Source organism: Pogona vitticeps, chromosome 12 (genome assembly GCF_051106095.1).
Source record: "Pogona vitticeps strain Pit_001003342236 chromosome 12, PviZW2.1, whole genome shotgun sequence".
In the NCBI taxonomy this organism is placed as follows: Eukaryota; Metazoa; Chordata; class Lepidosauria; order Squamata; family Agamidae; genus Pogona; species Pogona vitticeps.
This window is the reverse complement of record NC_135794.1, coordinates 11,701,515-11,713,955: the sequence shown is the minus strand read 5'-3', so window position 1 is coordinate 11,713,955 and position 12,441 is coordinate 11,701,515. Positions and strand designations below refer to the sequence as shown.

Below are 12,441 nucleotides of genomic sequence, written 5' to 3'. Positions count from 1 at the left end.
CGAGTCCTTGGTATTCATCAGGCAGTTTCTTGGGATAAATGTTTTCTTCTCATTTCTGGAGGGAGCAGAGTTTCGTCTCTTTTCTAGCTACAGTGGGGTCTCTACTTAAGAACAATCCAACTTAAGAACAGCTCCATTTGCTAAATTTTGCTTCTACTTGAGAACAGAAATCCAAGATAAGAACAGGAAAAAAAAACCTTTCCTGCTCTTTTTTTAACCTTAGGTCATCTTAGGTTAAAAAAAATTCTCCCCCTAGTGGTAGAGTACATATTAACCAGCTTTGCATTAGTTCCTATGGGAACTAATGCTTCAATGTACAAACGCACCTCTACATAACAAAAAAACAGCCAGAATGGATTAATTGGTTTTCAGTCCATTCCTATGGGAAATTTTGCTTCAACTTAAGAACGTTTCAACTTAAGAACACCATTCCAAAACGGATTAAGTTCTTAAGTAGAGGTTCCACTGTAGTTTCTATGGACGGAAAAGAGCAGATATGGATTAAATGGTTTTCAATGCATTCCTATGGGAAATGCAGATTCAACATAAGAACTTTTCAACTTGAGAACCACCTTCCAATATGGATTAAGTTCTTAAGTAGAGACCCCGCTGTATTTCTCCCTATATGTAGCTTTTGTTTCTGCTTTAGGTCAATCTTCCTGCCATCAGCAGTGGGTGCTTTCACCAACATCCTGACATAAGTATTGATCTGTTTTCTCTCGGCACAGATTTCCCACATCATTCGAGAGATCAGGCAGTTTCAGCAAACAGCGTACAAAATTGAGCACCAGGCAAAGGTAAAGTTCTGCGTGCCTCCTCAGCGTCTGCATCCACCACACTGAAGTGAGGGGACATCCACGCTGGTGGCACCTCTTTGTAAAGATTCTGGGTTGTTTTTAAAAAAATGACAGAAACATGTTGACTGAGAGAGAAGCATCCAAAGCCCTGCAGCAAACTCTAGCAGGGGATGTTCAAAGGGTTGGGGATGGTGATCTTCTGCACATCGGAAGAATGAGCCTGTGGGTTGTTCCTTGAGCTGTAAGAAGATCCAAGTCCATGAAAGCTGCATTTGGCCTCTTTAAACAAGATGTGCTGTCTTTTTGTAACAGTTGGTTTGTTTACCAATCTAGTAAGAGAACACAAATTAGAACTAACATCCTGCACATCCTGCCAGGCAGCAAATTTTCTCCCTAGCTATGTCTGTTCTCAAAAGAGGCACTCTGTGCTCCTATGACTCATCCTGGAATTAACCCCCTTCTTCAAGTTGGGAGAGATACAATATGCCACTTCTCCGAACATCACAGAGACAACTGTATATCAAGGAACCAGTTTCTGAAAGCCTAGCCCCATAAAGAGAACTTGTAGTCTACATTTTCAGAACAATTAAGAAACATTAATCTTTTTTCAGTTCCCTGGTTGTGTGATTAGTTGTTCCTTTTATCCGTGCTGATTCACAGTGCTCACCTGTGAAATCTACAACTGTTCAATGTGTTAAGAATGTTATTTTAAAATATATCCTTTTGGGTTTGCATCTAGCAAGGAAGGTATGAAACTTGGGTTGAAGGGAAATAGTTCAAAACTTGGGCCAGGAGTAATGCCCACAGTTCCTGAAACCAGGTTGCCAACAATTCAAAACAGAGTTTAGATTCCACATGACACAGAAGTGGCCAAGGTATCAATTTATAGTCTCTCCCTCCTGCAGAAAGAAAAGTTACTGGCCCCACTGTACAGATCTGCCTGTTGGCTTGGGTGAGGCCACAAAGACTCTTGTAGAGATTTAGAGCAGAAGCAGGTGAAGCAAGGCCTCAACCTTTACATCAACAAAATAGAAGAAGATGTTTTGGTACCATGCTGAGTTAAAAAAAATCACTTGCAGCTAAATGGGTAGTGGGTTGGAGAAAATAGAATCTTCATGAGATTTAGTCTCATGAAAAAGTACCTTCTTCTAGCAGCAGAACTTATTCCAGATGGCCAGGCCACCATCAACAGCAACTATACATAAAAGGACCATGTCTCAGTTGGGCAATACCTTTATTGGATCACTAAGAAGTTGCAAAATAGACTTTTGAATTATCCAGAATTCTTCATCAAGCAAAGGTAGTATAAAACACAGGCAATCAAATGGTGTTCTTCTTTGTGGCCTCTGTGAATGCACACAATTGGGTTGTTCTGCGCCTCCACAGGATCTCTCAGAAGTTTCTAGAGCTTAAAGACATGTGATTAGTAGGATGTTCCCCTGTGGAGCACATGCTCCGCCCGCCAGAAGTCCCCTCAGTTCCTTTTAGCCATTGTTTAGGTCGGACCTATTTCGGAACGCTAGAGTGATTGCATGATCACTAGATCATTCTATTACTGAGATCCTTCATTTATTTTTTATTACAATCATCTCTTTTGTTGGACGTTTGGCCTGTGAGTTATCTGAATCCCTTTTGAATGTATTCCCTTCGTTTCTCCCTGTGTTTTTCTCTCTCCCTCCCACACCACTTCTCCTTCCCCCTTTTCCCCAGCCTTTTATGGCCCCTCCAGGGCCCTTCAAGCAATGCATGCTCTGCACAATTAAGATCCTGCTTACTAACGGTCACAACCATTGCCCTTTCTGCCTCGGGGAACAACATCAAACACACTCTTGTCCCGAGTGTAAGAACCTCACAAAACCCACCCTGAAATTAAGATTACAAAGATTTTGTTTGCACCTTTGGGAGAAATCTCTTAATCCGACCCCTGTGGACACGGCGATGTCTCCAACTCCATGTCCCGAGCACCAAGAAACTCCTCACCCAATATCGAGCCCAACGACCCCTTCACCTCGACAAAAGAACCATTCAAAGTCAACTTCAAAACCGAGCTCGACATCCATGTCGAAGACTCTCAACCATACAGATGACTCCTCTAAGAAAAAGAAAGATAAGGTTAAACTTAAGAAGACCAAAAAATCTATGAAATCAACTCAAATAGATCCACCTCAATCGGTACTTCCATCACCGATCCCAAGGCTCCATTTCGGATAGAGATGACTCAAATTTACCACTGGCTCGGGCTGCAGTTTCTATTGCTAGCCTTTCACTGAGCACTGGCCTGTCTCCGGCTGACAGCCCAGCCTCAGCCCATTCAAGCCTAGGTCACCAGGGCAGGCAATACCTATTCAGGTTTCTTGCTCGGAGTCATCTCATCAGTCTCTCTGAAAACACAGGGAGAAGAGATTACTATGACCCTCCACATAGGGAGTTATATTATTATCCTGAACCATCTCGATACCCAGCCAGATTTGAACATGGGGATCAGTACCATGACCCCTATTATCCTGAAGACCTCACCGAACAGGTCTACTATGATGAACCGAAGAGAGTGAGATATGCCTATCCACCTCGATATTCGCCTTCTCTGTCACCTTCACCACCACGGCATTGACACTGTTCGTCTGCAGTATATCATACAGTGACTCACCATGCATCGATCCCCACAAAGCTGGCTATTAAGCCCTCTCTTCCCTCACTAGATACTCTCAATCTAAATGGACCAAGCACTCTTCCAGACAATCTTGACATCACACATCTCTCCGTGTCACCACTTCTTATACAGGACTTCCTCCCCCTCCTCCTGACATCGACCAACGTTCCATACCGGACATACTGTCATGAGTGCTCCTGAAGACCTGGACCCAGAAGGGTTAACTGTGGCTGAAGAGAATGTGGAGAGATCAGAAACACCTGAACCACCTCCAGATTCTCCCTCCACAGCAGACAGGCTTTGGGGCAGGCTTCGGGAAAGACTCAGGACAAGAAGAGCAGAGGATCGCTCAAAGGCTTTCCATAGAGACCTACGTTCATCTAGTCCTGAGTATTAGCAGGATAGAAAGCTTTCCAGCAGCTCAAGGAGCTGTTTCATTATAAAACAGCTTCCAGTGAAGCCAGAAACTTCGTGGAAGCAAAGAGTCAAAACTTTGGCTTGCATCCATGCTTCTTGCGTCGTGTTCTTGTCTCTGAACTCTGGACTTTGACCCTGGACTGCGCTGGTATTGGACTCTGGACTTTGGCCCTGGACCACGCTGGTATTGGACTCTGAACTCTGGACTCTGACCCTGAACTACACTGTGTATCGGACCCTGGACTTTGACATTGGACTTCATTCTGCAAGTTGGTTTCTGGACTTTGGCGGTGCATTCTTGCTATCTCTGACCCTGGACTGGTTTATCGGACTTCGGCTATTGTAACCCCCGGGAACGTGACACATACCTCTGATACAGCAACTGCCTATATCTTCATTAATGTCAACATTGGCAACTAAACCATCACACCGATCACTATCTCCTGAATCCTCTCTTTCTATCCAAGATTCAACCTCCGATATCTCTCAAGAATCACCCTCTAATTTGCCTACCCCCTCTTCAGATGTGGGTGAGAACCATCGCCCCTCCCCTTCAGAAGATTTCACCTTACTCTCAAGTAGTGATGCAAATGGCAAAATCTCTTCAATTCTATATCAAAGAACCACCACCTCAGAAAAAAGACAGTCTTTGACAATCTCAATCACGATAAAACACCGCCTCTTAGCTTAACTTTTATTCCTGCCATGCTTGATTTAGTGAAGGAATCATGGGGCAAACCCCCTTCATCACTGCAAATTTCAAGACACGTAGAGAATCATTATAAAACCCGTGGTCCATACACAGCCTTTCTTTCTAAACATCCCACACCAAATTCAATCATAGCGGAGTCTAATCAATCAAGAACACGTAATAAATCATCTGGAAGGGAGGAAACTTGACATCCTAAGTAGACGCCTATATTCCCTTACATCATTAATTGTGAGAATCGCCAATTACCAGGCTGCAATGGGTGCTTACCATAGGCAGCTATGGAATAAGATCCTACCTATCCTCCAAGCAGCCCCGGATGCTTCCAAATCAGAAGCATTAAACATCCATTCCGAGGCTTCAACCTTAGCCAAGCAACAAAGAATTGTGTCCCGCCATACTGCAGATGCTGCATCTAAGGCCATGTCAACCTATATTGCCTTGAGACGCCATGCTTGGATGAGATCTGCTGGCATTTCAGATGATACTCGGTCAAGATTTGAAGACTTTCCATTTGATAGCGCTTGTCTGTTTAATGCTAAAACAGATGAAGTAATGGATAATCTTCATAAAATCCGTAAGACAGCATGCTCATATTCCATGCAACAACCTTACTGGTATCAGCACCCTCAGTTTCACAGACAGCCTTCCTTCCAACAACCTTTTCAGTCATACCAACAATCATACCGAGCATACAAACCACAAATATCTGACAGATCTTACTCCAGCCCATCCACATCTACAACACCTGCTTTTCAACCTCAACAACAACAGCCACGTCGACAGCCCTTTTGATGCCCACAAAACAAGGGTAAGCAATATCCATAGACCCCTTATATTGACACTCCAAACCAAACTGCACCCTTTTCTCAGATCATGGCATTGAATCACTAATGACCAATGGGTTCTCTCTATTGTCCAAAATGGTTACTTTATTGAATTTAAACATATTCCACCTTCTGGCACCATTAGGACTACTCCATATTCATCGGTTCTCTGAGAAGAAGTTTCCCTTCTTCTCCAAAAGCAAGCCATACTCATAGTCCTTTCCTCTGCCCTGCATGATGTGTTTTATTCAAGATGCTTTACAGTTCCGAAAAAGGATGGAGGACTCCATCCAATTCTCAATCTTAGACACCTCAATAAATTCATTTGACCAACACATTTCAGAATGCTGACCCTCGACACACTCATCCCTCTCCTTTCACAGGGGGACTGATTTGTTGTCATCGGCCTCCAGGATGCATACTTTCACATCTCCATCCACCTGTCACCACAATTTTTTTCGATTCCGATTTGACAACATCTCATACCAATTTTGCTCTCTCCCATTTGGACTTTCCATGGTACCAAGGACTTTTACCAAATGCATGGCACCTGTGGCTGCCTACCTCTGTCTTCAAGGTGTTATCATATTCCCATACACAGACGAGTTGTTGATAGTCACTCCTTCCTATCACAACGCCGTCAGAGCTACCCAATTCACTTTCTTTCTTTTTTTTTTAATAATTTTTTAATTTTATTTTCAAAACTATTGGGTAATGGGGAAGGAATACAAAAGGCAAAGGGCAGTGGGGGGGATGGAAAAAGGGTTTTGAGAATAAGAAAACATCAAATGCATAATCATTCAATCTTACATATCAAGTATATAAACATCTAATCTATTCATGTTCCAATAAAGGTTCATCTTTCTTCTTCTTTTTCTTCTTCTTCTTTTGACTATTTTGTCTATGTATTAACCTCTTTAGCTTTCAATTTATACGTATAATACAGCTTAAATCTATGTTATTCCCACAGCATCAGAACACCAAGGCCATTTGTGAAATATATCCCCTCTTTCACCCTCCTTTTTTCTTGAGAATGCACTCAGCAGACCCAAAATAATATAAATCCTGCTCTCCCTTCCCCTTTCCTCCCTGTGCTTGTTTTGTTTCTGCGACTCTTTTTTCTTCCATATTTTAAAGGGGGAAACAATATCATTCAAAGTTTGCTTTTCAACTTCAATTTCCTTATCTGCTATCGCTACATCTCTTACTGGGTGGTCCTCCATCCCTTGTATATTATCTGATATCTTCATCAATACAGCCAGTTCTGAGATCTCTTTTTGGTGTAATTTAACCTCTGCTACCTTCCCTCCCCTAGAGCCTCCAATCACGTCTTCCATCTGGTCAATATAATAATTTACCTGCATGAATTTTTGCAACAGTGACATCTGAAAAGAAGTTTTCCAGTCTAGCCACCAATCTATATTTTTCTCAGGGGGAGGTTCCATTTTCCACTATTTTCACTTAAAATTCCCTCTCCCCTTTACCCCAGTACACATCCAATATTTCTAATATTTCACCTTACAACTATGCCATATTAGCAATAAGATAGCAGGTACATTCAAGTAGGAGATGGAATCTAAAACATAAATCTCTCAAGTGTCTTTGTAGTCGCTAATATCTTCAGACCGGTTGCTTCTTTTTTTTTCCCTTCTTTTCTCTTCTCCAAGTTTGTTTTAACCTTCACCCGGCAAGACTCTATTATTAGAATGTCATTTGTCAAGATCCCAGTTCAGTTCAAACCACATAGCCCCCAGTTCACAGCTCACAGTCCGTTTCTTCCTTTTACTTCCAAAGACTTCCTTGTCCTCCCCCGAACAGGGAGATCCAGCAGAGTCCCGGCAGTATATTATTCACGGAAAGCAGAGTCCCACACAGTCTAAAAATATATAACCACAGAGGCAAAGGGGTCCAAAGTGAACAGTTTGCAACAGAATTTATTTTTTCAAGGCCCGTCAGTTGATTCTTCAAGAGTTATTTTTCCTCCTTTAATGGAGACACGAGCTATTTCTGCCTGGCTGTTTCTTTCGAAATAACCCGACCTTCAGCTTGGGTAAAGCTGGAATGCTAGGAATGCCGCTCCTTATCTCATTTGGTCATAAATTTGCACACAATCACTTGTTCTTCATTTAATGAGGTTTTTCATAGAACAAGGGCTTCCACTTACTTTGATGTATACTTTCGCCGTGCTTCTGTTTTCTTATTCTCGGCGAACGGAGCTGTCTTTGGCTAGTTGCCAAAAATGGCGCCCATCTTCGTCTGTGCTGATGTGAATTTCCAGAAGAAAGACAAATCGAGTTGCTGCCCAATCTTCTAACTTCTGTGGCTCACCAGCTGCTGCAGAAGGGTCTCTCCTGACTCTTCCTTGCCCCCCCCCATTTCTGGAAGGGTCCCAGACCAAAGTGGTTCTAGCTTTCCCCGGGAGCTATTCCCGAGAGCTGCTAGCTTCACCAAGACGAAGCTCCTCCTCCCAGAGCTACCCAATTCACTTTCAATACTCTTCAGGACCTCGGACTCAAGGTAAACCTTACCAAATCCTATCTCGAGCCCTCCCAAACCGCCACCTATATTGGAGCATACTTTGACTCCCTCCAAGCCAGAGCCTTTCTCCCTCCCTCTACCTCTGGCCTTGGTATCGCCAGCTCGTCGGGATGGGGAGCACACTGTCAACATCACAGGATCCATGGCCAATGGACAAAATAAGAACGACTATTACACATCAACCACCTCGAACTTTAGTGATTATCAAGGCTTTTCACGCCTTCTTACTACTCATTGCAGAGGAGTCGTACAACTAGCTACAAAAAATACGACAGCTCTTTACTATATAAGCAAACAGGGAGGCATGCATTCCCTCTCATTGCTGTACCTGGCTGTCGAGCTCTGGGAATGGTGCTACCTACACCACATCTTCCCAATAGCAGTCCACATCACCACAGATGACAATCTTCTTGCAGACCAGCTCAGCCACCTTATCACAAGGACACACGAGTGGTCACTAAACGACACAGTCACAAGACATACTTGATCTTCTTTGTCACCGGTGGGGTGTTCTGTCCATCAATGGCTTTGTTTCCGAGACCAACACCAAATGTCAACAGTATTACTATCAGGCTGGTACCAACAGGAACTCACTTGGAGATGCCTTTATGATAAATTGGACTGGAGACCTACTCTATTTCCTCCGATACCGCTCATACAATGAACCATCATTCAACTTCGACAGTTCCAGTGAAATGCCATCTTCCTCGCTCCATGGTGGCCATGACAACCATGGATCACACACTATCCGGATAAGGTCACCCTTTATTTTGATGTATCATTTTTACCTAAAATTGTCTATGAATTCCACCTTAATCAAACTGTTAATTCTACCTACTTTATTTCTGTTTCCTTTTACACCTCTCAAGTGCATGCTCCACATGCTTGATGTGAGAAGCTCCTTAGCCTTCTACATTGATAAAACTAAAATTCAGAAAATCACCAAGACTTTTGCTATGTTTTTATGGGCCCCATAAGGGTGCTTCAGCTTCGCCTCAAACTATCTCTCGATGAATTGTTCAAACCATCTCATTGGCCTACAAGCTAACAGGCAAAACACTGCCTGAACACTTTAAGGCTCATTCTGCCAGAGTGCTATTAACTTCTACTGCCTTCCCGCGTGGAATAGAACTTCCTCACATCTGCGGTACAGCTACATGGTCTACTCCGTCAACCTTCACGAGACACTACCATCTTGATGTCAGGACAGAAAATGATGCTGCTTTTGGCAAAGCTGTTTTGACCTCTGTTCTACCGTGACGTCCCACCATCCGGTAAGTGAGCTTGTCAGTCACCCAATTGTGTGCATCCACAGAGGCCACGAAGAAGAAAGAGAGGTTACCTACCTGTAACCATGGTTCTTCTAGTGGTCCTCTGTGAATCCACACATCCTGCCCTGCCTCCCCTCTGTCCGTCACGGTCTTTTTTAATATAGTTCTTTGACAGTGGAGGACTCTTATAGGAACTGAGGGGACATCTGACGGGCAGAGCATGCATACCACGGGGAAAAGTCCTACTAATCACATGTCTTTAAGCTCTAGAAACTTCCGGGATGTCCTGCACAGGCGCAGAACAACCCAATTGTGTGGATTCACAGAGGACCATTAGAAGAACCATGGTTTACAGGTAGGTAACCTCTGTTTTCATGACATGCGCTTTGCTCCTAGCTTCTCAGGGAACAGTGTCTGTACCTTATTTCTAACGACTGCATTTGTGGCTTCCTCCCACCTTAGGTCACCCAGTACCTCCTAGACCAATCATTTGTGATGGATGAAGAGAGTCTTTATGAAGCATCTCTCAAGATAGAGCCAAAGCTACCTACCTGAGTCTAGAGCAGCAGCCCTTGGGACCTGCTGTGTACACCATGTATCATACTGTACATAATAGCTGTTTGTTTATTTGAGGGAATCCTTGGTTGACTTCCTAGTATGTGCTTCTTCCTCTTGTTCTTAGAACTTCACTAGCAATCCTAGCCTTGTCCTGGGGAGTCTGGCATAGACCATTTTGTTGATTCCTGGTTTATATTAAGCTATGTTATCTTTGTTGTCAGTTCTTTTGGGGGGGAGATTGAAGAGGGTGACAATAGGGAAAAACTACTGGTACACATGGCATATCACCACAGAGAGCCTTTCTCCATGTTCCTCACCCAAAGGACTGCTGTTTTCTTGGGCTTTGCAACTGAACACATGTGCACGCACACATTGAGAATTGGAACTTCTTGATCCTAACACATTCAAAAGAGAAAATGCTGATTTAATTAGAGGGGACAGAAATCCTTGTCCTTAATTTTGCTGAACCAACTATCCATAGACCCAGGGAAGGTTGGCAGGCTTCAGTTTCCCTACACTGCTGCTTTGTGCCACTGACACTTGGCCAGAGTCCAGGAAAGTAACAGCCACCATGGAGGATTATCTCCCATGCACTTACTTGGGAAGGGCATGCAGATCGGGGGGGGGGGGGGAAGGACAGAGGACAGAGTGGAAAACAAGACAGGCAGGTCTCATTTGTAGGATGATTCTTCTTGCCAGAAAGTGCAGGACAACTGCTTTGTAGTCTGTGCATCCTATAAATGTGGAAGTGGGAACATAGTTTGGATTTTATTCCTAAAGCAACACCATGTTTTGGAAAAACCCTGAGGTGGGTGGGACCCATGTCTTTGAATATTTCTGCTGCATCACCATCCTGAGAGGCTTCTCTCAATATGCTCTGTATGTAGGCATAGTGATACTTAGTGACATAATGTAGACTTGGGATGGGCGGGAAATGACCACGTGTTTTTATTACATATACTGTAATCCTGACTAACCACTTGGTAGCAGGAATATAGTAATGTAGTGCTTATTCTGTGAATATTATCATGTATTTTTTACATTGTACAGTATATAAACCCAGGTGAATTTTTGAGTGGCAGGCATGCTCCACGGTAATTGAAACCAGAAACTTTTGCTGTAAGCAATACCCACTGGTATGAGAATTCTATTTCAGGATCTAAAATTATGTCAACTTACAGCTCGTTTGGAAAAAGAAAATTTCCATTTTTGTAAAAATATATGTTTCCTGATTACCTCTTGCTAATAAATCTATTCTATCTCAGGGTGAACAATGACTTTGCAAATGTGTACATAAATGCAAGTATGAGCCAAGCTGGATATGTAAAAGGGGAGGGAGTGGAAAGAGGAGAGAGAAAGAAAGTACTGTTTTTCAGATACAACACAGCCATATTATTAAGAAAGTCTGACAATTATTTTCAAAGAGTGAATTACCAGAAATGAATCAAAGTAGCCTGCAATGGGTTGTATTAACATAAAACTCCATGGTTGGGCAATCAGAAGAATATCTATTGTTTAGTGTAGCGAGTCACACTAGAGTGGACCAACTGAATCGCTGGGGACTTGGTCATTTCCATTGATTAAAAGGGCCTACTCCGTTACAATTTACAGTACTATGCTAATATTCCAACCAAAACAGGCCCATTTGATTCAATGGAACTTAAAAAGGAGCTGACTCACCAAATCCCCTGTGATTAATGCGTCTCCCCAAATGCAATTCACTATGCTAAGCAATCATGGATTGCTGCCTTGTCGTGGTGAAGGGGCTTGAGCAAGTCAGAGAAGCTATGGGCTATGCCGTGCAGGGACACCCAAGACGGACAGGACATAGTGGAGAGTTCTGACTAAACGCAATCCACCTGGAGTAGGAACTGGCAATGCCACTCCAGTATCTTTGCCAAGAATACTCCATGAACAGAAACAAAAGGCTAAAAGATATGACGCTGGAAGATGGGACCCTCAGGTTGAAAGGCATCAAACATGCTACTGAGGAAGAGCGGAGGACAAGTACAAGTAGCTCCAGAGCTAATGAAGTGGTTGTGCCAAAGCCGAAAGGACGCTCAGCTGTGGACGTGCCTGGAAGTGAAAGGAAAGTCCGATGCTGCAAAGAAAAATACTGCATAGGAACCTGGAATGTAAGATCTATGAACCTTGGGAAGCTGGATGTGGTCAAACAGGAGATGGCAAGAATAAACATCGACATCCTGGGCATCAGTGAACTAAAATGGACAGGAATGGGCGAATTCAGCTCAGATGATTATCATATCTACTATTGTGGGCAAGAATCCCATAGAAGGAATGGAGTAGCCCTCATAGTCAACAAAAGAGTGGGAAAAGCTGTAATGGGATACAATCTCAAAAATGATAGAATGATGTCAATAAGAATCCAAGGCAGACCTTTCAACATCACAATAATCCAAGTTTATGCACCAACCACCATTGCTGAGGAGACTGAAATTGAACAATTTTATGAAGATTCACAACACCTTCTAGAACTGACACCAAAGAAAGATGTTCTTCTCATTCTAGGGGACTGGAATGCTAAAGTAGGGAGCCAAGAGATAAAAGGAACAACAGGGAAGTTTGGCCTTGGAGTTCAGAATGAAGCAGGGCAAAGGCTAATAGAGTTTTGTCAAGAGAACAAGCTGGTCATCACAAACACTCTTTTTCAACA

At 43.1% G+C, this 12,441-nt stretch overlaps 1 protein-coding gene across 2 annotated transcripts in view; it reads left to right on the top strand.

Moving 5' to 3' along the window:
- RASGRF1 (Ras protein specific guanine nucleotide releasing factor 1) overlaps positions 1 to 11,041 on the top strand; it is a 194,477-nt gene extending 183,436 nt beyond the window's left edge. For both annotated transcript variants that reach the window (XM_072982190.2, XM_072982189.2), the window contains exons 26-27: positions 729 to 797; positions 9,672 to 11,041. In XM_072982190.2, the coding sequence (XP_072838291.2) occupies positions 729 to 797; positions 9,672 to 9,764 (162 nt within the window). In that variant the 3' untranslated portion in view covers positions 9,765 to 11,041. The remainder of the gene's footprint in view (positions 1 to 728; positions 798 to 9,671) is intronic.
- The last annotated feature ends 1,400 nt before the right edge of the window (positions 11,042 to 12,441 follow it).